Source organism: Parus major, chromosome 14, assembly GCF_001522545.3.
Source record: "Parus major isolate Abel chromosome 14, Parus_major1.1, whole genome shotgun sequence".
Lineage (NCBI taxonomy): Eukaryota > Metazoa > Chordata > Aves > Passeriformes > Paridae > Parus > Parus major.
This window is the reverse complement of record NC_031783.1, coordinates 11,056,799-11,084,763: the sequence shown is the minus strand read 5'-3', so window position 1 is coordinate 11,084,763 and position 27,965 is coordinate 11,056,799. Positions and strand designations below refer to the sequence as shown.

General features: G+C 47.3%; 1 protein-coding gene across 3 annotated transcripts; it reads left to right on the top strand.

Moving 5' to 3' along the window:
- Positions 1-31: 31 nt before the first annotated feature.
- Positions 32-27,965, top strand: INTS1 (integrator complex subunit 1). 3 transcript variants are annotated; one of them, XM_015643216.3, is made up of 47 exons: positions 46-226; positions 381-671; positions 1,229-1,425; positions 1,637-1,774; positions 2,377-2,536; positions 2,868-2,973; positions 3,245-3,431; positions 3,554-3,699; positions 4,002-4,143; positions 4,471-4,647; positions 4,892-5,000; positions 5,619-5,739; positions 6,374-6,451; positions 6,971-7,128; positions 8,299-8,395; positions 8,806-8,897; positions 9,220-9,280; positions 9,638-9,835; positions 10,122-10,251; positions 10,414-10,593; positions 10,685-10,834; positions 11,396-11,575; positions 11,763-11,867; positions 12,684-12,851; positions 13,166-13,277; positions 13,559-13,717; positions 14,461-14,607; positions 15,005-15,103; positions 15,479-15,603; positions 16,300-16,641; positions 17,175-17,334; positions 17,947-18,087; positions 18,471-18,651; positions 18,735-18,858; positions 19,373-19,491; positions 20,470-20,557; positions 21,153-21,379; positions 22,365-22,488; positions 22,960-23,093; positions 23,462-23,654; positions 23,923-24,050; positions 24,498-24,610; positions 25,173-25,286; positions 26,118-26,188; positions 26,681-26,772; positions 26,845-26,954; positions 27,353-27,965. In XM_015643216.3, the coding sequence occupies exons 1-47, from the start codon at positions 169-171 to the stop codon at positions 27,466-27,468; spliced, it is 6,648 nt and encodes a 2,215-aa protein (XP_015498702.1). In that variant the 5' UTR covers positions 46-168; the 3' UTR covers positions 27,469-27,965. The 3 variants fall into 3 exon arrangements, with proteins under 3 accessions (XP_033373778.1, XP_015498702.1, XP_015498700.1); XM_015643214.3 differs by having other exon boundaries at positions 13,556-13,717; XM_033517887.1 differs by lacking the exon at positions 25,173-25,286 and having other exon boundaries at positions 32-226; positions 13,556-13,717.

Here is a 27,965-nt window from a genome sequence, read left to right as displayed (position 1 = left end):
CCGCCAGACGGCGCTGCCCGGCGGGCCGGCCCGGGGGTGCCGCTGTGGCGGCGGTTCCGCTTCCGTGTGGCCGCGGCCGTCGGTCGGTCCCTGCTGTCGGTGCCTGGTGTCTGTCCGTCGGTGCCCGGTGTCGCTCGGTCCGTCCCTGGGCCGGTGCTCGGCGGCGCCATGAACCGGCCGAAGGCGGCGGCCGTGCGGCGGCCCAGCGCCGTGCCCAAGCCCTCCGGTGAGTCCCGGGGGGCCGGCCGGGCGGGGGGCTGCGGCCGCTGTCGCTCGCTGTCTCTCACCGTCGCTCGCTGTCTCTCGCTGTCTATCACTGTCTATCACTGTCTCTCGCTGTCTCTCACCGTCGCTCACTGTCGCTGTGTCTCCCCTCGCAGCCCACCCGCCGCCCGGAGACTTCATCGCGCTGGGCTCCAAGGGGCAGAGCGGCGAGGGCAAGGCCGCCGTCACGCTGCTGAAGCCGGCGCCGCCCGGGCTGCCCTCGGAGCGCAAGCGGGACTCGGCCGCCGCCTTGGCGGGCCCGGCGGGGCTGCCCGGGCTGGCCAAGCGCCCCAAGCTCTCCTCCACGCCGCCCCTCAGCGCCCTGGGACGCCTGGCAGAGGCGGCAGTGGCGGAGAAAAGAGCCATCTCGCCCTCCATCAAAGAGCCGTCTGTCATCCCCATCGAAGGTGAGGCCTCGCTGCGCTCCTGCCGCCACACGAAAGCCTCGGGATAACTTTTTTCTCTGGAGTCTCATCCCAGGAGTCTTTCTTGAAGCCCACACAGTAATTATGTGGTGTTCTCGAGGGTTTCCATCCCTGGGTACAGAGCTGAAGTAAAGGTTTTCTCTTTCGTTGGCATTGGATTCTGTTCATTCTGTCTGACAGCTGTTTAGTAGCCCAATGTGAAATACTCCCTTGAGGAAATCTCGAAGTCTGGATTGTGGTATTTTATTCACACAGTTCTTTAGCAAACTCTGGGTCTGGATGTTGCCTTTTGAATTGTCATTCAGTTTCTGATGTTGGATACATTTGTAGAGGAGTGTACTAACATGGAAAAACAATGAAGGGGCGTTGTCAGTTTAGAAATAGAGCTTGTAATGGCAATTTAGTAGGGAAAAGCTGTCACAGGGGCTAAAAGTGAGCTGGTCTGTGCTTTGCTGTCCCTTGTGATTGGTCCTGAAGCACCTCAGGGTGGTTATTTGGTAAGAGGGTAAATGCTGATGCCTGTGTGTTGGTGGTTGCAGTCATCCCCACGGTGCTGTTGGATGAGATTGAGGCAGCAGAGGCAGAAGGCAACGATGACCGCATTGAGGGGGTGCTGTGTGGAGCTGTGAAGCAGCTGAAGATGAACAGAGCCAAACCTGACACCACTCTGTACCTGAGCCTTATGTACCTGGCAAAAATCAAACCAAACATATTTGCCACCGAAGGGGTTATCGAGGTGAGGAATTGTCAAGTTACTGACGGATCATTCTTGCCAAATTGTGAGCAGAGTTGCACTTTCTCCCCTGCCAGAGTGTGATCGGCATGGCTTTGTAAATACCAGAACTCTGTGGCAAGCTGCTGCAATTTGTATTTCTCTTTCTGCAACTTCTCTGTGTGCTTTCTCAATAGATGACTTGTTTATTATTTTTTTGTGGATGTTATTGCAGGCACTGTGCAGCCTACTCCGGAGAGATGCCTCCATCAATTTCAAAGCCAAAGGGAATAGTCTTGTGTCTGTCTTGGCATGCAACCTTCTCATGGCAGCTTATGAAGAGGATGAGAACTGGCCAGAGATCTTTGTCAAGGTTGGTGAACTGAGGGGGCTTCTGCTGGACTGAGGCAGTGGTGAGCAGACTGGGCTGGGAAATGTGGATGTGTTGGAGTAGGAGAGCAGCATAAGATTTATTACAACCGTAGGGAAGGGGAGGACTAGTGTCCTCTTGCCCCCCACTGTGGGAATGCAGCTGGAGGAGGCAGAAATTGGAGTCTGGGCCCATCCTTTTAAAGAAAAATCTCCATGGGTTTCTGGAATGTAGCCTCCATTGCCTTTTGTTGCCTTATCTCTGCTCTTTTCTGAGATGTCTTTGAGAGTCTGTATTGATGTAAGTGTTGCAGAGACTCCTTGCTTTCTATTTGGTGTGTAGGGATTAAAGCAGTCCATTAACTTAAAAAGGCTGAGCTGACCAGCTTCTGTATTTTGATGGTATTAGTTGTTGTAAAGTTTTTTTGAGAAGGTTCCCAGTAGAGCTTGGGATGTGATGATGTGTATTTTTGCTCTTGTATGATCTGGTTTGCATCCACACACTGGTTATGCTAGTTTCTTACTCTGTATTTTGTAAATCCATAAAAGACTCACAAATACTCCTTTGATTAACCCCATGAAAATAGATTATGCTCCCTGTTGCAGGTGTACATTGAGGACTCCCTTGGGGAACGCATCTGGGTGGACAGCCCTCACTGCAAGACATTTGTGGATAACATCCAGACAGCTTTTAACACAAAGATGCCTCCTAAGACCATGCTCTTGCATGGAGAAGTTGGACGTAGTGGAGGGGACCTTAGTGCTGGTAAGATGTTTGGGAACCAGGAACAAAGGTTTAGGGAGAGGATGGAGCCTGCACTGTTAATTGACTTGTGAGAATAATTTGGTATTGGTAGGAGTCACATAGGCCAGGTTTTGAGTATCAGTCATTGCTTTTCTTCTTTCTGAGGCTCTTTCATGTCCAGGGGATATTTGAGGTAATGAAAAATGGGCCTGTATGGGATGCAGTGTGAGAGGCTTTAGTTGTGTTGGATCAAGGGATCCCTGAAAGAAACGGAGCAAACCAGAGCACAAGTGATTGATCTGTAGAGAGAGGAATTGTCTAATGCAGTGTACTGTGTCCTGGTGTCTCTTAGGGAGTAGCCCACACCCTTCCATGACAGAGGAGGAGGACAGCCAGAGTGAGCTGCTGATTGCAGAGGAGAAAATGAGCCCAGAGCAGGCGGGCCAGCTCATGCCCAGGTACAGTGCCTCTTCCTCTCCTTACACAGCTGTGTGGCAGATGTGTCAGTAGATGTATCTGTGCTCACCTACCCTGTAGAGCTGTGGCATGAAGCTCCTTCTCTGTGCTCCTGTGGCACCTGCTGGGGGATGCTGAACATCAGATAAAACTGGTTCCAGGAGGAAAGAGTGGATTTTCTTGGTTTACAAGTCATACCACAAAGAAGAAAGAGTGCTCATCTCTGGACTGGCTTTTGTGGAAATGAGTAAAGCTCAAATTTGTGTGTCCCAGGTATGAAGACCTTGCAGAGAGTGTGGAGGAATATGTCCTAGACATGCTTCGGGACCAGCTGAACCGGCGCCAGCCCATGGACAATGTCTCCAGGAACCTCCTCCGGTTGCTGACAGCCACCTGTGGGTACAAAGAGGTGCGTCAGATGGCTGTGCAGAGGCTGGAGATGTGGCTGCAGAATCCAAAGGTAAGGAGAGAAGCTGCTGAAGCACAACCCTGGTCTGGAATCCAGCCAGGACAGCTGTAAGCCAGTTACGTTTCTGGTCTGTAATGGCGAGCGACTGGAGTCTTACTGCTCTTTTTCTGCAGCTGACCAAACCAGCTCAGGACTTGCTGATGTCAGTCTGTATGAACTGTAACACTCACAGCTCAGAGGACATGGAAGTTATCTCCAACCTGATCAAAATTCGTCTCAAGCCAAAAGTCCTTCTCAACCACTACATGCTGTGTGTCAGGTGAGTGACTGGGTCTGTGGCAGTAAGAGAAAGTACTCTGGGAGACATGCCCAGGGACTTGACAGGCTCAATGTCTGTGCACAGTGGTTTTAAATACCAGCTTGGGGCATGGAGTGTCTTGTGTTCATTTAAATAAATTTCATTGTCCTAGAAATCTTCCAGTAGTCCTTTGATACTGTCCTATGATATGTGCTGTTCCATTCTTTTCACTTTTGTGTGCCAAATACTTCAAGGGGAAATGAAAAGAACGTGTCCAGCTGCCATGAAATGTCAATTCAGGTATCCCTGGTCTTCCCTTGCAGAGAGCTGCTGAATGCACACAGGGATAACCTGGGAACCACCATTAAGTTTGTGATTTTCAATGAACTATCAAATGCAAGAAATCCCAACAACATGCAGATCCTGTATACTGTGCTTCAGCACAGCTCAGAGCAAGCTCCTAAGGTAGGTGCTGGATGACTGACAGTAACCCCAGAACCCCACCTGACAGATTGTTTTGAGGCTCAGATGAATCTTTTCACAGACAGCTGTCTGATCTGTATCATGCTATTTTGAAATTACATAATTATTCTTGATAGGAATAAACATAAGTGTGCATTTTCCAACTCCCACATTCTGGGTGATAATGCAGTGTCACAAGAGAAACATTATTGCAGCTCCCCAGGGGTCTGAAGGACTGGATACCTCCAGCATGGTTTCTTTGTGTCTCTTCATTTTGTGGATGCAGAGCCATTACAGTGCACTGAAAGTTTTCTCTCTGTGTGGCCCCAGTACCTGGCAATGGTGTTCCAGGACCTGCTGACCACCAAGGACGATTACCTGCGAGCTTCACGGGCTCTGCTGAGAGAGATCATCAAACAGACAAAACACGAGATCAACTTCCAGGCCTTCTGTCTGGGTCTCATGCAGGAACGGAAGGAGGCCCTGTATGCAGAGATGGAATTCAAGGTACCATTTTCCACCCTTGTGCTGCTGGATGTGCCAGTGACACACTGAGCTCTTCTGTGTCAGCTTTCCTGGCCACTCTTTCTTTTGCTCTTTGGTGTCTGAGTGAGTCACTATTTGTGTGTCTCATAGCAGCACTCCCATATCTTATTTCCAAACATCCATGTTCATAATTTTTGATGACAAAACACTTCCAGAAGGCAGCTCTGGGTGTTGCTATTCAACTCTTTTTTTTTTCTGTTTTAAGGAGCGGTTTGTCATCCACATAACTGACCTGCTAGCTGTCTCCATGATGCTTGGTATCACAGCCCAGGTGAAGGAGGCAGGAATTGCTTGGGACAAAGGAGAGAAAAAGAGTAAGCAGAAGAACCTAGGTTCTCTCTGAGGATGGGCATGTTGGTAGATATCTGTCCCTGATGCTGGGAGAACACCAGCTATGGTTGGGAGCCTGCTGTCATCCTGGGACTGACAGATCTAGGAAATGTGGCATTTTCATGGCCAGGTGCTTCTTGTATCTCTGGAAGCAGTGGCTGAGAGATTGGGGAAAGGGAGCTGTGGGTGGAGGGGCCTCAGACCTGAAGGGATAGCTGTAAGGATTAAGGGGCTGGGAGGGCAGGCCTTTGGTGTGACACTGACATCACTGCCCACATGCCTTCTTCTCATAAAACTAATCCATCTGTGCCTCATGTTGGGGGTTTTACTGCAGCATGTCTCAGAAAGCAAAGAACATGTGCTGTCAGAGCTGGGGGGATCAAGGCTTTCTCATATACTCCTCTGGTTCCCCTTCTCTAGTGGAAGATATCCCTGCCTGTGGTGCAGGAATTGGAACCTTATGTTTAAGGTTCCTTCCAACCCAAACTATTCTGTGATTCTATGATTTACTGCTGATGCCTCAGAGTCCTGGTTACTGTCTTGAAACCACCACTTCTCTGATGGAGCCCATGTGTGTATTTTGTGACCTGACTGTTTTTCAGACCTGGAAGTGCTACGCTCTTTCCAGAACCAAATTGCTGCTATCCAACGTGATGCTGTCTGGTGGCTGCACACAGTTGTTCCATCTATCAGCAAGCTAGCTCCAAAGGACTATGTGCACTGGTGAGACTCAGCCTGGTCACATCTGTCATGTCTGTGCATAACCTGTCCCTTCCCCAATACTATCATATATTACGAAAAACCAGGTATACACCGGGGTTTGGTTAGATTTCCCTCCCATTTTCAGATAGGGAACAGAAACAGTTTTAGCAGGGCTTAGGCTGGGACTGTCTCCCTCTCTGAAATTCCTGCAGGTGCATTTTCATACCAGAAATATGATAATGGAAAAAATTTCTGATTTATATTATTTGGGTCCACTCAGTAGGAGATTTTTAGCTATTTGACCAAACATTCCCTGTGGACTCCTTGTTTTTTTGAGATCTTTTTTAGGGCTTTAGGGCTGGGGGCTCCACAGATAGTTCTGTCTTCTGGAGTACAGATGGTATCCTGGGTCTTGACACAAGGCATTACTGGGGCAGTTCAAGCCAGAATTAATAGTAAGCAAGATAAATTACTGAAAGTATAAAAGCCCAGAGCCCATATTGTGTAGTCCTCTCTGTTCTGAATCATGTTGTTTTCTGAGGGGGCTCCTTCATGTGTAGGATGGGAAGATGTAGCAGGATTTGGGGGAGAATGGACTTTTGTATGGGTTCTTAAGCCTCACAGATGGTGGTTACTGTCCTCTTTATCTTTACAGCCTCCACAAGGTGCTCTTCACAGAACAGCCAGAAACCTACTACAAATGGGACAACTGGCCCCCTGAGAGTGACCGCAAGTGAGTGTGTGCCCCTCCCATGGCAGTGCAGGAGAGGAGCTGCTCTAGCTGGAGGCAGAGGAATGGGTTTTCTGGTGATCCTTATATAGCTCTATGTTGGGAAGGCTTGGAACTGTGCTCAGATTTTCTTCATCTGTTACACTACCATAAAATTGCAGGGTGTTGTTCCACTCTCCATCTGTTCCTCTTCCTCCTTCATTCCTGTTCCCTGTGCCAAGCTGTTCTGTATCTTGATGCTGGAGTTGTATGGAGGGCAGCCTGGCTGTGCGTGGGTAACTGGGGTAACTCAGGGAGCTCAGACTCGAAGAGGCTGAAGCTTAGAGGTAAAAGGCAATGCAAGTGATACTCAGATAATAATTTGTTTCAAATAGTTGCATTTGAAGCTGGAGATGAGGGGTGGTGGTGTAAAAAGCTGTGGTGTATCTTCTGCTCAGATGAGTTGTAGGGTCTGTGGAGGGTTCCAGGAGCCCTCACACTGCTCTCCAAAGAAGTGTGATTGATGTCTCGTGTCTCCTGCAGCTTCTTCCTTCGCCTGTGCTCCGAGGTGCCCATCCTGGAGGACACCCTGATGCGCATCCTTGTGATCGGATTGTCGCGGGACCTGCCCCTGGGCCCCGCCGATGCCATGGAGCTCGCCGACCACTTGGTGAAGAGGGCTGCAGCTGTGCAAGCAGATGGTGAGGCTGCACAGAGCTCCCACCAGCAAGTGCTTGCTTCTGTCTCCACGTCCTCCTATTGCCACCCAGGGCTGAGACAGCTCCTACCACCTACCAAAGAGCCTTTGCATCACTTAAAGCATATTTTAGTCGTGATGGCTAAGCATTTGGCTCAAAGCCAGACATGTATTACTGTTGCTTTCTCACTAGAGAAGCTTCTTATTTTCTCTTACTGTTTCTCTCTGTTACTAATTTTGTATCATGGAGTGTTTGGGAAATTATTGGCTGTGTGGAGAATGAAGGGCTGTGAACAACCACTCAGAGTTTTGAGTCAGCGTTTTTAAATTCAATTTAGTCCTTTGTACATACTGTAAAAAGAAATGTATAGGCTATGCAAAAATGGAAGGATTGGAAGTTAAATTAATTAACCAATTGTGTGCCCTTCCCAAGTCCATTACTGGGACACTTACAGAGTAGTAGTTAGAAAAGCAATCTTTACTCTTACCCCTTCTATGAATTAATTTAGCATTTGTCTAAATTCCTGCATTGCTGGGAAATGCACCCATTCAGCTGAGCTGTTTGTGTTTGTGGCAGAATTGAGGGTGTTGTCATAGTTTGATTCTAAAGCACCTTACATGCTCTTGGTTCTGACTGGATAATGGCAAAGAGTCATCTTGAACTGCTCAGTGTTTGTGGAAGGATCTAGACTTTGCTGTTCAGTATCCTGTCAAAATGTGCCCAGCCTCCAATATAGGATTTTAAATCCTGCACCATTTCATACACTGGAAGATTTTGAATTAGAATGAGTCTGCAAACTTGCAACAAATTTGAAATGCATTTTTAGTTCCTCAGAGCCCCTGAAGTTCTGAGCAGATTTGTTGCTTACCTGAAGGAGTGTATCCAAGTTCTGAAAAAGTTACAAGTATCATATTGGATGCATTTGGGAAAGAAAGTACCCTTAAGAATTTAAACCACATTGCTGCTGAAAAGTTCCATATCCTTATATAGTGACTTACAGGATTTTTTTAATTGTTGTTGCTCTTTAAATGTTGATTTTTTGTTTCTGTAATATCATGACAGCAAGCCCACAATAACATAGTTGCTTGAAGTGATTTTTGTTTTTTTATGCTGTGATTCTTTTCTTGAAGGAGGTAGAGAGGTCAATAACATATTCAGTCCTTTCTTCTCCAGATGTTGAGGTCCTGAGGGTAGAAAGAATCCAGCTGATCGATGCAGTCTTAAATCTGTGCACTTATCACCATCCAGAGAATATCCAGCTACCTCCAGGGTAAGACTTATCTCATAGATAATCTTGCTGTGATCCAGCTCACTTTCACCTTGTGACTAACATTCACAGCTCACAGATTTTAACATCCTTTTTTCTATTAAAATTTGTAGTAACAAGGAAGTCTTTTCAGGGTCATGTTCAGGTGGGTATTTCTCTAGAGCAATCAACACCTGAGTCATGGAATGTACTTCAGTCTGCAAGCACTGACCTTTCTGCCCTAGAAATCTTCAGCTCAATCTTGCTGTCCCCCCTGAAAGGATTTTTGTGTGTGTGTCTGTGTCTGTTTGTTGGGAAGAGCACTGAACTGGCATGACTGAATCTAAGCAGTGCATGATTAAGGAGAAAAGCAAACTTGAGCTGGGCTTAAGGAGCCAAACTTGATCACCTACCTCTATTGATGGCTTTTGCAGGTACCAGCCTCCAAATCTAGCTATTTCTACTCTCTACTGGAAAGCCTGGCCTCTCCTGCTTGTAGTGGCTGCATTCAATCCTGAAAATATTGGTGAGTGTGGACATTTCTCAGGATACCAGTTCTGCTGCAAAAATTGGCCAGGGTGCTCTCTGCAGAAGTCTGGTTGCTTGTGTGGAAGGGCTGTGCTGGGTTGGTGAGGTACCTGCAGTTTAATAACTCTGTATCCCTTGTGGGGGAAATATGCATGGAGGTGGGATTTGGACCAGTGTGTGGCTGGAATCGCCTTGTTTGTGCTCTTTAAGAGCTGTTCTCAAGTGAGTTTGTGTCTCCCCACCTTGGAATGTGTTAGAGTATATATGAAGGCTCTATTCTTTTCCTGTATTCCTTATTGTTCTTTTTTTCCTTGCTGCAGGTCTGGCTGCATGGGAGGAGTACCCCTCTCTAAAGATGCTCATGGAAATGGTCATGACCAAGTTAGTATGGTTAAATCCCTACATATATCACACATTTCTGAATTAAATTTGTGCCATGTGACTCCTTCCTTTCCAGCAGGACTTGTGTAAAATAAACTGGCATCAACACTGCAGCTGGAGTGGGAAAAGTGCTTCTCTCGACAAAAATATTATAAGCAAGGGAATAAAGCTGAGAAAAAGGGGGAGGGGGATGATTGCTGAACCTTGCTGAGAAGGTCTCAGTCTCCTGGCTCCACTGAGAAACTTCTTGGTTTTTTCTACATTGTCTATCAAAGTCCTGTGATCTTTCTGACTGTGGTTCATAAATTTTGAATAGAATACAATAACTATTTCCTTTCTTTAAACTTATCTTCTCAGTAATTATTCCTATCCTCAATGTACCTTGACGGATGAGGAGACACGCACAGAGATGATTAATCGTGAACTTCAAATCTCCCAGAGAGAAAAACAGGAGATTCTTGCATTTGAGGGTCATCTGGCAGCTGCATCCACAAAACAAACAATTACAGAAAGCAGCAGCCTCTTGCTGTCCCAGCTGACAAGTCTGGACCCTCAGTAAGTAGCCTTCTGCATTCTGGTACCATCATGAACTCCTCATTAACAACACTAGAAAGGAAACCCTGCTTCCCCACAGGGTGGTTGATGTGGGGCAGAAGAACCCTGTGGTGTGGTAGCCCATGGCATCACAGAATCACAGAATGATTTTGGCTGGAGGATCATCTGGTTCCAAGCTTCCTGCTACCTTTCTATAAACCCCTCAGGCACTACAGAACTGACTGATCCTCATCACATCAGAGTGAAAGTCTGTCAGCCTGTGGGTAACTTGCTGTTTTTGTGACAGGGGCCCCCCTCGCAGACCTCCACCACATGTCCTGGAGCAGGTGAAAAGCCTGAACCAGTCTCTTCGCTTGGGCCACCTTCTGTGTCGCAGTCGCCATCCTGACTTTCTTCTCAACATCATTCAAAGACAGGTGGGCTGTGGTGGGACTGGATCCCTCGCCTCTGAGACTTGAGCAGAGTGAGGGGCAAAAGGAAGCTAAGTGAGATTCAGGGGAAGGAGGTTTGCTGCTCAGGAATTGAATGATCAGTGTGCTGCATCTATGTTCTGATCTTGTTATTCTCATGCGTCCCAGGCCTCATCACAGTCAATGCCATGGCTGGCAGATCTGGTTCAGTCCAGCGAGGGCTCCTTGGACGTCCTGCCCGTGCAGTGTCTTTGTGAGTTCTTGCTTCATGATGCTGCTGATGAATCGACCTCAGGTGAGGAAGAAGAGGAGGGTGAGAGTAAGGACCAGCGTGCCAAGAAACGCCAGGTGAGCAGTCTCTTGGGGATCCCTTCTGTTACCTACTTTCTGTGCATCCCAGATTTGATTTCACTGGACAAACCAACTTGTCACTCCACAGAGACAGCAGAAACAAAGGCAGTTGCTTGGACGCTTGCAAGACTTGCTGTTGGGACCCAAAGCAGATGAACAGACAACCTGTGAGGTGCTTGACTACTTCCTGCGGCGCCTGAGTTCCTCCCAGGTGGCTTCCCGGGTCCTGGCCATGAAGGTGAGCAGAATGAAAATCATCTTGACTAGGGTCTGTCTGAAGCCCAGGGCAGAGCTCTAGGTTATCTTGAGTCCAGAGCCAGCACAGTGAAATTGTTTCATGTCATTCTCCTTCAGTGACTTGTCTCAATCTCCAAACCCCATCAAATACACTTCTGCTCCCTGCTGCTCAGAAGTTGTTCAACAGCTAAGTTGTACTTAAGACAGAGCTGAATTTTACTATGTTCCCTGTGAAGTTCAGGTGTAGACTCAGGAACTTGCATGCTATGTGGAGTAATTGGCAGAGGCTGCTGTGTGTGAGGAGTGTGAGTGAGAGCCTGGTGCTCTGGAGCATATACAAGGCAAAGAGACTTTCAGGGAGCTCAGAAAGATCCTGCTCAGACTGAAACTTCCAGCAGGGTATCTGTCAAGAAAACACATTATATGAGATGAAACCTGTTGTGTGCTGAATTTGGATCACTCTGTGGTGTTTGAAGCATGTTTCTGTTACATTCACTAGTATGAAACTAGAAGTCCAGCTGTGGCTTCATATGCAGCAGCTGGATCTGTGTGACCTGTGCAGGGCCTGTCCTTGGTGCTGTCGGAAGGAGGAATGCGTGATGGGGAGGAGAAGGATCACCCCATGGAAGAAGACTCTGGTGATTCTGAGCTGCTGCAGGGATATCAGTGGCTGCTGAGAGACCTCCCGAGGCTGCCACTGTTTGACAGTGTGAGAGCCACAACAGCTCTGGCCTTGCAGCAGGTGAGTCAAAGCACCTGAAGGGAGGAGTGTCAAGCTTGTTCTTTTTCTACTAGTGCTGAAACAGATCTAAAGAAACTGGATATGGCTGTGATATTGACATGTTTATGTGCTTGCAGAATAATTTTGCTTATGTTGGTGCTTGTTTTCATTAAATTGTGATTTTTAATGAGAGGAATTCTCATTCTAGGCCATCCACATGGAGACAGATCCCCAGACCATCAGTGCTTACCTGGTGTACCTCTCCCAGCATGCCCCAGTGGAGGAGCAGGGGCAGCACAATGACCTTGCTCTGGTGAGAGGAGGGATTGTGTGGGGAACAGTGGTAGGCATGGAACTTGCTGTACCACCAGGACGAGTGCTGGGGAGTGTGTTACTCTGAAAACTGCATGTTTGTGTCTCTGTGCATGGGTTGAAAGGCAAAGCTGTGTCTTTGGTTTATATGATGAAATGGTAGTCAGAGCAATAACTTCCAGTGCAGCAACCCATGAGCTGGAATGGGGAATGCAAGAGTGGATAGTGGTTTGATGGAAATCCCACTACCTCGCAGTGTTTCATAAGTAAGCAAGTGCTAAACCTGCAGTCATATGTGTTTGGGAAGAGAATGGGAGGTCATAAAATTTAGAGGTGGGATATGTACTCCCCTATAACCAAAACTAGATTTCCTGGTTTATTTGTGTGAGTTTTTTTTTTCTTTTTAGAAAAGCTTTTGGTGGCTTTTTTTATAATGATTTTTTAAAACTTTTTTCTCCCTGAGTGCTTTCTTCGTTGCTTTTAAGACTCATGTGCTGATAGTGCCTCTGTGTAGATACATGGAGGAGGTTGAATGATAAACATCAGTAGATCATTTTCTTCAGAGAAATGCTATGTAAATGCTTACTTTGTAATAGGGTGCATCAGAACACAGCTGTGCTCCACTGGGGCACTGTGAGATGCATGCAGAGCACTGGCCTCTTCCCTTCTGTGTCAGTTGTACTCTTGAGTCCACAGGCTGATCTCCAGAGCGGTGTGTGCTGGGCTGATGATGGGAACTGGAGAACATGATGCAGTGAAACAGGGGGTCCTGGCTGTGTTCTGCAGTAAAGACCTCCTGGATGGTTTTTCTCTGCAGGATGTTGCCCGACTGATCGTGGAGCGCTCCACCATCATGTCCCACCTGTTCTCCAAGCTCTCCTACAGTGCTGAGTCAGATGCAGTGCTCGTGGCTCTGCTCTCCATCTTCTCCCGCTACATCAAGCGCATGCGGCAGAGCAAGGAGGGTGAGGAGGTGTACAGCTGGGTGAGTGCCTCCTGCCTTCCCCCAGCAGGTCACAGAGACTGGGCAGGTTAACAAAACAGAAACCCTTTATGGGTTACTCAACTGGAATAAACCAAGTCCAGCTCAAGAATTTGCTGGTCTGAAAATAACCAGATCATGACATAGTATCAGAGCCAAGCCTATGTGTTTGTAAAAAGCCTTTTTAACTTTTCCCCAAGTATCTTTTGTTGCCACTGTTGGAGATATTAGGAACTATGGTCTGACTAAGTTTGTCCATTCTCATGTCCTTTCTCTCCCCACCTTTGCTCATCCTGTCTTTTCCTGCCTTTTTCCAGTCAGAGTCCCAGGATCAGGTGTTCCTTCGTTGGACTAGTGGGGAAACAGCCACCATGCACATCCTTGTGGTCCATGCCATGGTTATTCTCCTGACACTGGGGCCACCTCAAGGTTGGTGAAGTATGCTTTTCTCTATCTGTTGTCTCCTAACAGGTCAGGCTGGTGTTAATCCTTCTACTCACAGGCTTGACCCTTGCAGCTGTAAGATTTATCAGAATATTGCTGCAGAGAGTGAAGAATTTGCAGGCTTATTTTTTTTTCTTTTTTTTTGCCTTCTGCAGACAGCAAGAAATACTAAAACAGAGGTGTGTTCTGGTGTATTGATAGAGAAGGGCAGGGCTTTCTAGGTGCTCGTGAACATGGGAAATAATTTTTTATCCATTTTTAAGCAGGGGATGGTGATTTTTACACCTTACTGGATATATGGTTCCCGGAGAAAAAGCCCCTTCCTACTGCTTTTCTGGTTGACACCTCTGAGGAGGCTCTGCTGCTCCCTGACTGGCTGAAGCTGCGGATGATCCGCTCCGAGGTCCCACGTCTCGTTGATGCAGGTGAGCCTGTGGCATGTTTGTTTATGTTTCAAACCATGCTGAAAGGAAAGGGAGATATTTCCCTGCTCAAATGTGCCCAGCCATCCTTCTTGGATGCCTTTGGGTGGAGCCATCTATCACTGTTACTTTTAAAGTAGGAGAGTGAGTCTGAATGGATATTCTCCTTCCTGTGTATTTTAAAGGAATGGGAGACTCTTAATGGAGGTCCCATCTCTTTTACAACAATTCAGATGGAACTAAGCTATGCAATCACCAGACAACAGCTGTGGAAAGCTGTGCTTTAAGGATGTAAGCTAAACCTCTGGTTACTCTGGTCCTCATATCACTCGTCAGTGCTCTCTTTCTTCTTGGTATTCAGAGCTTTCATCCCATTTTACTAATTAAATGACAGCTGTCTATAGTCAGTGATTGAATTATTCAATAATTCCTGCCTGCAGCCATCAAGAGATAGGGTGGAAGTTATTTTTTAATACGAATGATTGCATTACGGAGGTTCTAATAAAATTAAACAGAAGATCAGATTAGCCAGTGAGTGAATTAACTGGAAGATGCAATAAGGAGACAATGATTTGCAGAGGAAAGGAAATATAGTAGGCAGCTGTCAGACTTCTGGCTTTAGGCTCTCTGCAGCCTGTCATTAATGTGTCACTGTTGGTCCAGACAAAAGCATAAAGATCAGGTAATAAAGATGACCCTCCATAGACAGTTCAGAAGTGTGAGGACTCAATGTTTTTCTTTTTCAGCCCTGCAGGACCTGGAGCCACAGCAGCTGCTTCTCTTTGTTCAGTCCTTTGGAATCCCAGTTTCCAGCATGAGCAAACTTCTTCAGTACCTGGATCAGGCAGTATCTCATGACCCACAGACACTGGAGCAGAACATCATGGACAAGAGTAAGCTACAGATGAGGCTGACTAGGCATTTAACTTTTTCTTGAACAGTTTCCAAGAGTATCTCCTGTGACTTCATTGGAAAAATCCAAGCTAGTTCAGCAAACTTTGTGCACAGGCTGCTTTGGCAACTTGTCACTGTAGACACCAGGGTGGCCCTTGGCTGTATTTCACAAAACAGATGAAGATTTTTTTTTTTGTATTGGAATGTACAGGGTCCAAAAGTACTTTGGAATGTACTTTGTACAATAAGAAACAAAGTTTTCAAGGCGTCATATTTACAAAGTCTGTGGGAACATCAGATTCTCTTGTCTGTGGGAGCTGTACAAACAGCCAGTTTTGTTCTGCTTTACTGAAGAGAGCAAGATGATGATGTGCTCTTATTTCCTCCTTCTTTCAGACTACATGGCTCATCTTGTGGAGGTTCAACATGAGAGAGGAGCAACAGGAGGCCAAACTTTCCACTCCCTGCTTACTGCCTCCTTACCAGCCCGCCGAGGTACTGCCCAGGATAGCCTAAATATCAAAGTCATCTTCTGAACTTCCCTCCTTTGTTGCTGTTGAGAGGAACAGGCAGAGACTGTCATGTTAAAAAGCAGTCATGTTGCAATAAACCAGCAAGCTACAGTTAGACATCAGTCCTTGCTAGAGCTTTTTGCTTCTGGCAAAGAGAGAAATTCCAGTATTTTTGGAGTTTATTGCAGTGAGTTTTTCTGAGTCATATGGAAAAGTAGGTCTTGCTTGGAATTAAGAGAAAAGCTGCTGAATTTCTCAGTAGTTAGAGACTGTAAAGCTGAAGGTGACTGGTGGTGTGGCTCCAGGTGCTATATACCATAACAGCATTTCCCTTTGCTTCCTTTTATTCCTCTTGCAGACAGCGCTGAGACTGCAAGGTCAAAATCTAGTCCTGAAAACTCTCAGAGTCAGAGTCGGATCCGGGCCTTGAGCCAGGTCCGTGTTCTGGGCCCAGAAGATGATCTGGCAGGCATCTTTCTGCAGGTACTGTTACAACCACCAGCTGAGTAGCTGCTTCCCTGCAGCAGCTTTACAAAATCCATTTCTCTTATACCTGCATCTTGTGACTCCTTATCCTGCAGTGTTTGCAGGCAAAAAATATGAAAGCTCTGATGCAATGAGGCTGTGCCATTAGAGCCTGGTGGAGCTGATATTGGCAGGAATTTTTTCTTGTAGTTGGAACGTGATGTGGCTTTTGATCACGCCTAGTACTGTCAGTACCTACTAGCATGTTGCTGTCTCTGCACCTTGTTTGTTCTGTGCACAGTGCCTTTCCTCTCAGCAGTGGATGCAGGATTTGTGAAATGCTCACTGGGCCCTGGCAGCAAAGCTGTGTGCAAACAGCATTTGTGCTCTGGCTTGTATGCTTACAGAGCTTCCCTCCCTCCACTGACTGCAGAAGGAGCCCACAGGGAATTAATTGGCCAAGTTGGTTGTTGGTGTTTGGTAGTAGGATTCCCCTGCAGTGTCAATGTTGATAGTCATGTTGGGGTTGCAGAAATGCTGCTTATGTTCATGTGCCAGGCACTAGAATATCGAAAAAGCTTTTATCAGAAGGTTCCCGTTAGGCCACAGTCAGCATAACTTTACAAGGTAAATCGCTCCTCTGCCTCAGGGTATTCCTGGTACAACAGTCCTTTCACTGTCTGTCATAAATGTACTCCCTGTTGTATCCCCCAGCTTTTCCCACTGACCCCAGACCCGCGGTGGCAGAACTCCAGCCTGCGGCCGCTGGCCCTGGCACTGCAGCAGGCGCTGGGGCAGGAGCTGGCTCACATCCGCCAAGGGGCCACGGCCAGCGGGACCGCAGGGAGCGGGACCACAGACAGCGGGATCAAGGACAGCGGGATCACAGACAGTGGGACCACAGACAGTGGGACCACAGACAGTGGGATCACTGCACGGGTGCTGCAGGCCTTGGCTGCACTGCTCAACTCCACACACAGCGGCGCCCTGGTCATGGCCATGCATCGCCACCACTTCATCTCCTGCCCGCTCATGCGCCAGCTCTACCAGTACCACGTGAGTGGCTTTGGGAGCTTTTCATAAAGAGGGGTGGGGGAGAAATGGGAAATCTGCAGTGCATTTGCTCTGCTGTGTGCACACTTAGTAATGCTCAGCTCAGGTTGCCTGGCCATGGGCATCTGGATGCAGGCTGGCCACATTAGCCTGCTGAGATTACCTGCAGAGTTAATGTACCTTACCTAGCCTGGTAACCTTTTTTTGGACTTACAGCTGTAGGTCTCTGTTGGTTTTGGGATCTCTAGTCTGTGCTGTTCTGTGGCATTGGACATGTCTTGCAAGCCAAGGCATTTGCAGACAGTTTGAGAGCTGAAGTCTAATTCACAGAGTCATAAAACGGTTTGGGTTGGAAGGGACCTTAAAGATCACCTAGCTCCAATTTCCTTGCCATGGGCAGGGGCAACATTCACTAGACCAGGTTGCTCCAAGCCCATCCAACCTGGCCTTGAACACTTCCAGGGATGGGGAGCCCAGAACTTCTGGGCAACCTCTGCCAGTGCCTCACCACCCTCACTGTAAAGAATTTCTTCCAGCGCTCCATGCCACAGGACACTGCCTTCTCCTCGCTCTTCTTCAAAGTGCTCATGCAGATGCTGCAGTGGTTGGAGAACCCCGCGGTGGAAGACGGTCCCCTGCGAGCTCAGCTGAAGGCCTTTGCTGTGCAATACTCCTCAAGGCACAGGATCAGTGATGGTACTGGCACTGGGAAGCTTATGGGACTCAGAGGGGACTAAGTGGGACAAGAAAGAGAAAAAACTGCACCTGGAGCAGGAAGTGTCATGAGCAGCCTTTTAGACAGGTGTCATAAGGAGTTATAAAAGTAGCACACTGTGCTGCTGAAGCTTTTTGAGGCTGTGAACAAGTGCCTTAACCCTGGGGACTTGCAGTACACACCTGGTAGTACCTCACCAAGCACAGCAGATCTCTCAGGGAAAACTTGAGTCTATATAATTTCTCAGGCCAGGAATTCTGTGTGAGCTGTAGTTTTGGTAGATGAGCATGCAGGAATGCCTCTGGAACAGAGTCACTTCATGACTTGTAGAGCTTTTTATCATCTGCCATCCCTTGGGAGCAGGAGTCTAACCAAGAGCTTGGGCTTGTAGTTCCAGAGCTTTTTCTTAGTCGCATGTCCCTGTAACATGCAGGGGAGCTGTCAAGGGTTGTGGTGACCATAAATGGCAGTAGAATGTATATTTGTATGTTTGAGTAGTTGTGCCCTGGAGCCACGTGGGGAATCTGTAGGAGGGAAATCTGATGTGGGGGCTGGCTTGTCCCTGTGATGCCAGTGCTGTGATTTTGTTACAGTTCGAGGTGGCTTCTTGCACCTCGCAGAAGCTCTTTCTTTCCGTCGTGACCCTGACTTGATCAGCTCCACAGTCTGTGCCATCATTGCAACCCTGAAATCAGGAGAGAAGTGTAATGTGGAGCCAGAGCTCATCAGCAAAGGTATGGATATCCTTCTGCTCTCCTTTGCAGCAGCAGCTTCTTGAAATCTAGCCCAGCAAGGCAGTGCCTACTGTCCAGGTTGTGGGAATCTGCCTACTCCCTGGACCAGGAAATGTGAACTGATCTAAGCTTGGCCCTATCTTGTATCTCCTCCTTTCCCCCACTGTATGTGAGTTTATAAACTGTGATCTGGGGTTGGCATTAAGTCTCTGAGAAAACTGTTGGTTTCCACTAACAAAAAGAGAAATGGAAGCCTATTATCCCAGATAAAAATGGCTTTCCTCTTCCTCACTGAGCCTGGCTATCAGGAATAGTACTTGCAAGGTTCCATACCTTTCATCACATCCTGAAGTTAATGAGTGGCATCTTTCTCCCTCTGCTAGTCCTTCAAGGTCTGATTGAAACCCACTCTCCATACCTGGAGGAGCTCCTGACCGTCCTCTTCTCAGCTACTGTTGAGACCACTGCCAGGTGTCCTGCCATGAAACCAATTGCTGTGGTGTGCTCCTTGTTGCTCCAGGACAAAGAAGAAACACCAGTAAAGAAGGAGGTGGAGAGTTGCAGGTGAGCCAAGGCAGTGATGGGAATTCACTGGTAGTTCTGGGTGCGTGGTATCACCAGTGACGCTGGCCTTGCTTTGTCCACAGTGCTGAATCAGCTTGGCCAGGGCCTGCCTCTGGCCTTCTCAATGACTGGCTGGAGATGTTGGACCCAGAGGTCATCAGCAGCTGCCCTGATCTACAGCAGAAGCTACTGTTCTCCTGGAACAAAGTAAGAGTTGTTGGGCAGAGGGACTGCCGTGCTGAAACAACTTTCTGGGGTACTGACTTACACCTGGAAACAGGGCAAGGGGTAGTTTTATGTTTGCCACAGGTTACTGTATGATTTCCAAAGCACTACAGACTGACAAGGGGACAGTTCTGTGCAAGGCTCGCATTGCTCAGGGCAGGGCTTATGTTTCCTTTTATATTTCCTCAGCTGTGTTCTTTTAAGGCCTGCAAAGTGCTTTACAGACACGACATGTCCCATAACAACCCAGCCAGCAGTTGGTATTTTTGCAGACAGATCAATAGCTTGCCCAAAGTGCCGTGCCAAAGTTGAGGCTGAAACTGAATTTCACACCTGATGCTATGTTCTGTCAGAAAGTGCTGCCCTAAATCCTCTTGCTGTCTGTGCTGTCTGCCCTCGTGGGTTGTCATCCTTCTGCCATACACATGGCATCTCCTACACCCACCTTGCTACCAGGGCTTGTTCGTTACATCTCTTCCTCTTTTGGTGCTTCCAGGCAGGGTCCCAGGTGCCCTCCTTCCGCCCGTACCTCTTGGCTCTTCTGACTCACCAGTCCAGCTGGACCACACTGCACCAGTGCATCAGGCTTCTGCTTGGCAGGAACAGGGAGCAAAGGTGAGTCTTGTTTGTCAGGCATAGCCAAGGGATTGAGTTGGGCAACTCTGTCTGTCTGAGAGAACAAGACCTGCCATGTTCATGATGTGTCTGCCAGGAGATGTAAGTCAGCCAAAAATAGACTTTGTGAGAAGAATGCAGATTCCAGTCCTGCTGATTTGTGTACCTTGATATAAATATTACCTACTGTTTGATGGAAGCAGCACATAAAGATTTGGCTGTGTTCTAAACAGGAAGTGCTAATTGTGGGTAATCCATCTTGCATTGCCTTTGTTGATAATCTTTATGAACACAGGGTTTGCAGGATGGCTTGGATAGCAAACTGAGGGCTGTCTGTGTACCTGGGCAGGCTCTGATGGATATTTTGGTTGTATTAAAATCCATTTCCAGTCTTTCCCTAAGCCTTTCATGACATCAGCCTCCCAGTTTTGATCTCGGCAGCAGCCCTAGCTCTCAGCTTCTATACGCAGCTTTCAAATACTGAAGTTCCAGTGTAGTAGCATTATGTAGTTACGGACCAGGAAATGCTAATACCTAATAACAGCAATACTTTAAAACTGGTAGTATTTCAGTTTATTATTTTACTCTTAATTTCTTGCTCAAAACTACATTAATTTCTCAGTTCAAGGTAACTGCTGTGATAGGGACAGTAAGGTCATTGGTCTGATTGTACCAACTGTTCGTGTTGATGACCAACTCCTGGCCTTGGTGCAAGGCTCCACATAGCCCCCATGCTTGCTGAATTCCATTTGTTCTGCTCTGTACCCTGTGCTGTGCTTATTGCAGCAACTATTTAGTCATAATCTGGGAACAGAACCAACCCCCTTCTTGGGACTTAATAGATCCTATTTTTACATTTGCAGATGTTTCTTTCTTCACAGCACTCATCATGTTTAGTGATGCTTCCATGTGTTTGTGTGCTGCCCGAGGGTTGTGTTGACTCTAATTGTAAATCTGTCTTCTTTTGTCTTCTGGCAGATTTGACCCAACTGCATCCTTGGATTTCTTGTGGGCCTGTATTCACATTCCTCGGATCTGGCAGGGAAGGGACCAGAGAACTCCTCAGGTATTGGTTCACTTCTTCCAAGATTCCTATCTGGATGGAGTGAGAGGCAATGTTTTCACAGTGCCTGATTTTTCCATGGCCAAGAGGTGGCTGGAGTGATTCAGGTGCAGTGTGCCAAGTTTGATGCCTGTACCTCAGCTGGTTACTCAGCTGCTCTGCTGTTACATATTACAGTGACAATTTAGAGTCCAAAAACTGATAGGAACACATAAAGTTTGCCTACTTGGCATTTCCCTTGCAGCAATTGCCACAATATTTGGTAAAGGCACAAGGCTAGAGTGTCAAGCAAGCTAAAACCCAGCACAGGATAATTGCCATTTTACGAAAAGGAGGTTGTGTGTCTTCTCCACAGAATTTCTTTGCTTTGGTGACTGAATTACGCTTTCTGACCCATCACGCATGCTGAGATGGAAGTAAATGAGAAGTAGAGGAGGGGTAAAGAGATTTTATTTGGGGCTGTGGTACTTTCAGAGCTCTAGATATGGAGCTGTTCTTAAGTCTGGTTTTAAGATGTTCCATTCCAGTCAGGGGAGGTATGACTAGAAGGAACTAAGGATCTTGGGATTTGGTGTGGAATCATTCTCTTGCATTACAGAAGCGCCGTGAGGAATTTGTGCTCCACCTGAAGGCATCAGAACTGATCAGCATGGTGGAGCTGATCCTGGCTGAAGCAGAGACCAGATACCAGAATACTGATGAGGCTTCCTGCACACTCATCCAGTCCCGACTGCCGTTGTTGCTCAGTTGTTCTCACGGAGACCTTGAGAACGTCAAAAAAGTAACAGAATATTTGACCAGCTGCATCCAGCAGTGGGGAAGCAGGTGAGGCTGCAAATAAGGAGCATTGTCTGCTGGAATTGTAGTTCTTGGGCACAGGCAGGCAGGTAATGATGAGACTTGCCAGTATGTCTTCATTAAGAATATCATGTTCCAGAGCCTGTATGAAAAGTGCACATTATCCTTCCTGAAGTTTGGGGGAATAACCAGTGGTTTTAAGTGGTACTCAGATCAGGAAGCTGACTTCATAAGTGAAATTTAAGGGCTCTTTTACTTTTAGGACTTCAGAATGAAATTCTTGACATGCTTGGATTTTTTCCTTTCGTTCTTTAAGGCAATTGTTATTTTTAATTACTAGTTCCTAAAGTGGGATTTCTTGTCTACTCATCCCTTGAGTCACTGCTTGTAATACATCCTGCTTCTGACTTGCTTTCAAAGCTGAATGGAGACCAAATTGTTTCCTAACAGCTATTTTAGGACTGTAGAAAGAACAGGAAGATGATGTTTTTGTGGCAGTGAAAGGAACTGACCTAATTCCAACCTTGCTTATGGTGATATTAGGAAAGATTCTGAGTAACTTGCTTTCTACTGCCTCCCAGTAGAGACTACATCAGGGATCTGCAGGGGTTTCAGAGGTATAGAGAATATGTTGGTTAGTCTGAATAGTTGTAGTTCTGACTTCTTTTCCTATTGGGATGGGGATGACTGTGAGTACCATATGCTGGAACTCTGCACTGGAGATGTAAGCAGAGCTTTCTTGTCCTATGCCTGTTGGAACTGCTGTTTTCTAACTCCAAATGGCCTCGTGATGGATCCCCATAGACTGTGGATGGATGTAGAAGGTGAATAATTTGAGTTGTTCAAAAGAAGCAAAGACTTAAAAAGCACTGGTTGAGATTAGTGATGTCTGTGTTTTCACATGATCTGTTTGCCACATGCAGGAAGGCTGTTACTAATCTGGTGGGTCTGGCATGTTTGCTGGTTGAACTAATGTAGTAGCCAGTGGCTGACCTCTCCCTTTTTCCTTTAGCTCTGTGGGGAAATGCTGCCAGGACCTTCTGCTGCAGATATACCTGCAACTACCTGAGCTCCTTGTGCCTATGCCTGAGATGCTTCTTACCAGTGAAGGAGCCAGAGACAGCAGCACTTGCAAGGTAAAGGTAGAGCCATAGGAAAGCCCCTTTCCAGTTGTGTATGCAGAATGGATGCTACCTTGATGCTCAGTTTAGATGGTGAGGACTGGCAAAGGTTTCCTGGGTGACTTTGGTTTCTTTATTTTGCTTTTCTGTTACCCCATCCCTGCCTGCACTCTCCAGAGTTTCGGTGTGGTTTATTTTGCAGTGTCCTTCTGTAAAATAATATAAGCTCCACGAGCTTCTGTGTGCCAAAGGCTTCTGTAAGGCACAAGTGTGCAGGCATCTGATCCTGCTTTGATGTCTGTAGGGACTGTGGACTTCAGATCCCATGCCAGCTGGAACACTGCATCGACTCACAGATTCTACCTGAAAATAATTTCTGTTAACCCCCCTGTGTAGCTGGAAAGGAATTGGGAAACACTGCTGGAGAGCCAGGGGCTGGTTTGTACATTAAACTTCTTAACAGTTTGCTCATTATTTTTCTTGCAGCTTGATGCCCTGGTTCACAGATTCATTAACCTCCTCGCAGACACCAGTGACTCCAAGTCATCCGAAAGCCGCGTGTGGGATGCCAATATGGCCTGCAGGAAGTTGGCTGTGGCTCATCCCATCCTCCTCCTTAGGTACCTCTCTCTCCCTGTGTGTGGCTGGGGTTTATTGAAAAGCATCCACCCTTGTCCTAGAAAGGGAACAAACTTGCAACAATCACAACAGTGGTGAGAGAATTCACCTTCATGTACAGAAGTCAAGAGAAAAAGCAGCAAAGTTACAGCTTTTACAGTGAGGCAAGACCTTGTGTCTGTCAAGAAATCATCTTGGAATTGGAGACTAGGGAACAGAATATGGGTGGGAAATGGGGCTTGCTGAGTCTATTGATATAGGGATCAAGACCAGAACTCTGAGAGAGTAAGGGATTTTGCCTTCCAGGACTGAGGTAACATGTAACTTTCTTGAAAGATCTAGGCCTAGATTTTCTTGTTTGGTGTTCCAGGCACTTGCCAATGATTGCAGCACTGCTGCACGGCCGTGTTCACCTCAATTTCCAGGAGTTCAGGCAGCAGAACCACTTGACCTTCTTTATCCACGTCCTGGGGATCCTGGAGCTGCTCCAGCCGCAGGTCTTCCACAATGAGCACCAGGCGGCACTCTGGGACTGTCTCCTGTCCTTCATCCGTCTGCTGCTGGTAGGAAAATCCCTGCTTCCCTCCTCGTGCAGGCTGCTGGCCACTAGATGGGGAAGCTCATGTAACACAGGGCCAACCTTGGTGCTTCTCATTTGAAGGGAAAGCCTTCCTAAATGCCTAAGAACAAAAAAGTGCATTAAGTACCTTGGAGAGCTTGAAGAGGAGGCAGGAGATCAAGAAACTGCTTCCTGGTACCCAGAGGTGCAGGATGGGACAGTGCATTGCTGGGTTTATTTGGTTAACTCTCATCTTCTTGATCCTTTCCCAGAACTACCGAAAATCCTCACGGCACCTGGCTGCCTTCATCAGCAAGTTTGTCCAGTTTATCCACAAGTACATCACGTGCAATGCCCAGGCAGCTGTCTCCTTCTTGCAGAAGCACTCGGATCCACTCCAGTAAGCTTCCTTATACCTCTTAGCCCATGTACAGTCAGATTGCCAGGAGCTATTCAGAGAGAAGGCAGCAAGAGGATGTGACAGAGTAGCTGCTAATATGGCACTTTTTCACCCTTGGCTCCCTTAAGTCTCCATTGAAATGAGCAGCATATCTCTTCTTTATAGGTGAAAACTGAGCCCAAGGAAGTCACATAATGACTTTAACTCACATGATGGCCTAAATGTTATATTGAGATATTTCCAGAGAGGCAGCTGCAGAGTCTTTCCCCAGAGCAGTAGCTGCAGGGTCTTACCTACAGATACGTGGGGAAAATGCATTTGAGTTCCAGTTATGAAGAAAGGAAATATTTTGTTTCTGCTTCTGAGAAGCTCTTTGTTTCAGTGTACATATCTGTGCTCATGCCCTTGTTGCTGTTGAAAGCCAAACACGCCACCTCTTTTTCCCAGTGACCTGTCATCAGACAACAGTGACCTAGCAATGCTGAAATCCCTCCTGGCTGGGCTGAGTCTGCCTAGTAAGAGTGGCATCTTGGACAGGGGCTCTGATGAAGAGAAGGATGGTGAGTCTGGGTGGAAGAAGAGTTGTTCCAGCTGGTGAACCTGCAGTCTGTTTTGGAGAATAGGTGTTTTTGTGGGGTGTATACTGTGCTTGTTCTTGTAACAGCTGAATATGTTTAGAGTGGAAATTGCACTTGTATGCTCAGCAGTTGGGAACCAGTATCTGGGATGGGTTAATTTGTTTTCCTGCCAGTGGTATCCCTACTGGAGCAGAAGAACAGCTCTTAACAAGGGTGGGTTTCCTGGTCATGGATTTTGCCCTTTTAATCCACATTTAAGGATTGACCTGTTGGGGGGACTCAAAGGGTACATCCGTCCTTCCACTGTTTACAGCTTGCACAGCTTGCATGGGAGAGTTATTCAGTATTAAAAGAGCTTGTGGAGCTTCCTCCTCAGTGTCAGCTGAGGGGGTTACAGGAGGTGCAGTGAGATTAGGGGCAGTGTGAGAGCCAGGAATTGTACCACAGCATTGCTGGTAGCTCATGATACACCAGTGCACTGGTAGGGAATACTGGGCAGTCCACAGGCTGTCAGGAGTGCCCTGCTCTCTTTCTCTCCCCCCAGATGAAGCAGCTGCTGGCTCTCTCCCCCTGGTCAGCGTGTCCCTCTTCACTCCCCTCACACCAGCTGAAATGGCCCCGTATATGAAGAGGCTCTCCAGAGGCCAAACAGTGGAGGGTGAGTGAGGACCTGCAGAGCTGTGCAAGGACACAGGGCAAATGCAGACATTTGTCAACCTTTTTACTTATCTGTCAGCAGCAGCCTGGTTTCCTATTTCAATCTTGTGTTTGGAAGTCACCAGCAGTTAGGATGTTGTTCCATTTTTGGATTAACTTGTCCATAACCTCCTGTGATTCTGTGACAGAGGCTTCCTATGATTCTGTTACCACTTAGCTCAGCAGTACTTCAATGGCCTCTACTTTGAGGCTCTTCAAGGATCTTTAATTATTTTGGGAGATAGTATGAGTAAATCAAGGAGAGCTGCAGTTCGAGCCAGGTCTGAAGTGCTGATAGGAATGAAATACCAAACTGATGAGAAGCAGGATTTGTTAGAAATCCCCAAATGGCCTTCATGGAAGAAAACCATGTTAACCTGGCATATGGGAACAATAATCTTCTCCAAAGGTCTTCTGAAATTACAGGTGTTCTGTGTTCAAACCTAAGTTGTGACAGTTTTCCTTCCAAGATGTAGAATAGGACAAAAAAGTCCTGCCTGTACTCTGTTTTTTAAAGAGACACTCTGTGAAGGTATTTAGTTACAGAAGAAGGTGCTCTGGAACTGAAACCTCTCACCCTATTGCATTCCTTCCTCTGTCTGGGCAGGTTGGTTGTGTTGAAATGGCACATCCCTGCTTTTCTCCTTTTTGAAGAACTGCCTTTATTACACTGCCTCTCTGTGCAAGTGGGAAAACTTGATGGCCTGGGAGATTGGTTTTGTGGGGAAAAATAAAAGATTCTCTGTTGGATCAGTGAATTTCAGTCACCTTTTCAACCTGTGTCTTCTCCCAGACATCCTGGAGGTGCTGACAGACATTGATGAGATGTCCAGACGGAGGCCAGAAATTCTTGCCTTTTTTGCTGTGAGTATTGGTGTCTCAAGCATCCACTGGAAGGAAGAGATTCTTTTCATCAGTCTGTTGCACAGCCAGCTTAAGCACTACCCTCCTTCTGCCTTTTGGATGGTTGTTGCAGCATGTTAGGAGAAAAATGTCTTTGGGTAGACAGTGTTTCCCTCCACTGCATACTGGCTCAACCATCATCTGCTTTATGTCAGAGGACAAATGAAACCTCTGTCCTCTTCCCAGGGCAAGGGGAGAACAGAACAGACCAGCTCTGTTGAATGGGCTGGAAACTAGGGAAAACTCAGCTGTCCCACATGAAACAAGATTTCAGAAGGGTACTTTAAAGTAATCAAAACCAGGATAATCTGTCTTACAGAGAGGGATTTCTGGGGTCAGCCAGTACCTGCTGGATTTGTGTTGGGCTGGATTGGTGTAGAGGGGGAGTAATGCCAGTCTGAGGAGTTTGTGGTCCCTGAATGGCCCTGTGAACTACATTTGTCCATCTTTCAGACCAACCTACAGAAGCTGATGAGTTCATCAGAGGATTCCTGCCGAAACCTGGCCTTCAGCCTGGCTTTGCGCTCCATCCAGAACAACCCCAGGTGAGCACCACTGCAACTGAGGCTGTGCTGGCTGATCTGGACTGTACTGACACTGTCATGTTTCACTCCCAGCATTGCTGCAGATTTCCTGCCCACCTACATGTACTGCCTCGGCAGCCGAGACTTCGAGGTGGTGCAGACAGCACTGAGGAACCTGCCTGAATACACCCTCCTCTGCCAAGGTAGGTGGAGATCAGCCACCTCTGGGCATGGTTGGCCTCACAAGGGTCAGAGCTGGGGTCCTGTGCTGGGAACAGCTCCCCTGGGAAGTTGCCATGGATTGCTGTTGTTTCAACCAGGCCATTAATACCAAGTAGCTTTGGGCTGAGCTTTACAGGGGGAATTTGTCATAGAGACAAGGGGGGTTTCTTTGAAGTAGATTTACTCACAGTTTTCTCTGATTTGTGACCTCTCACATGATCACAAACCCACAGAGCTGTTAGATGGGGGATTGTGGCAAGTTCTTATGGAAGGAGAGATTTCTCATGCAGCTGCAAATGCTCACCCAGTGGTTGTTGGTGGATTGCTCTTGCACGTGGAGCCCTCAGGCCAGTCCTCACTCTGCTTTTCCCTTCCCCAGAGCACGCAGCAGTGTTGCTGCACAGGGCCTTCCTGGTGGGCATGTACGGCCAGATCGACACCAGCTCTCAGATCTCAGAGGCCTTGAAGATTCTGCACATGGAGGCCATGATATGAACATATGTTTCTGGGAGTTCCACTTCCAGAGGAATTAATTTAATGGATTCATCAGCTGCATTACAGCCCTGTAAGAAGAACCATTGCAACCCATGTGCTGGAGGATCAAAGAGGTGATGTGGCAGGCCAGACTGTGCTGGAAAAGAAGAAGGTGCTGACTGAAGATCAGAAAGGGGCAAGGATCGATCTGGCTGGCTAAGATGCCATTATTATGGGAGAAAAATCTCCTGAACATTGTGCCAAACAGGGACCACTTCCTTCATGGGGTCTTGGGGCAGTGGCTGTCAGTTTGTTGTTTGGGGCTTTTTGTGTCTCCAAGAAGGCAGAGGTGCTGGGAGAGCAGAAGGGAGTGAGTGATGGCCCTTGCACTTGAAGTGTCTGCACTCTCTGTGGTGGAGAGAACATGCAGATTTGTGCAGGGGGAGAGATCATTTTGGTTTCTGGGGGTGGGTGGTTTTTTTTATTTTATAATTAAAATTATCTTTGTTTCCATTGTG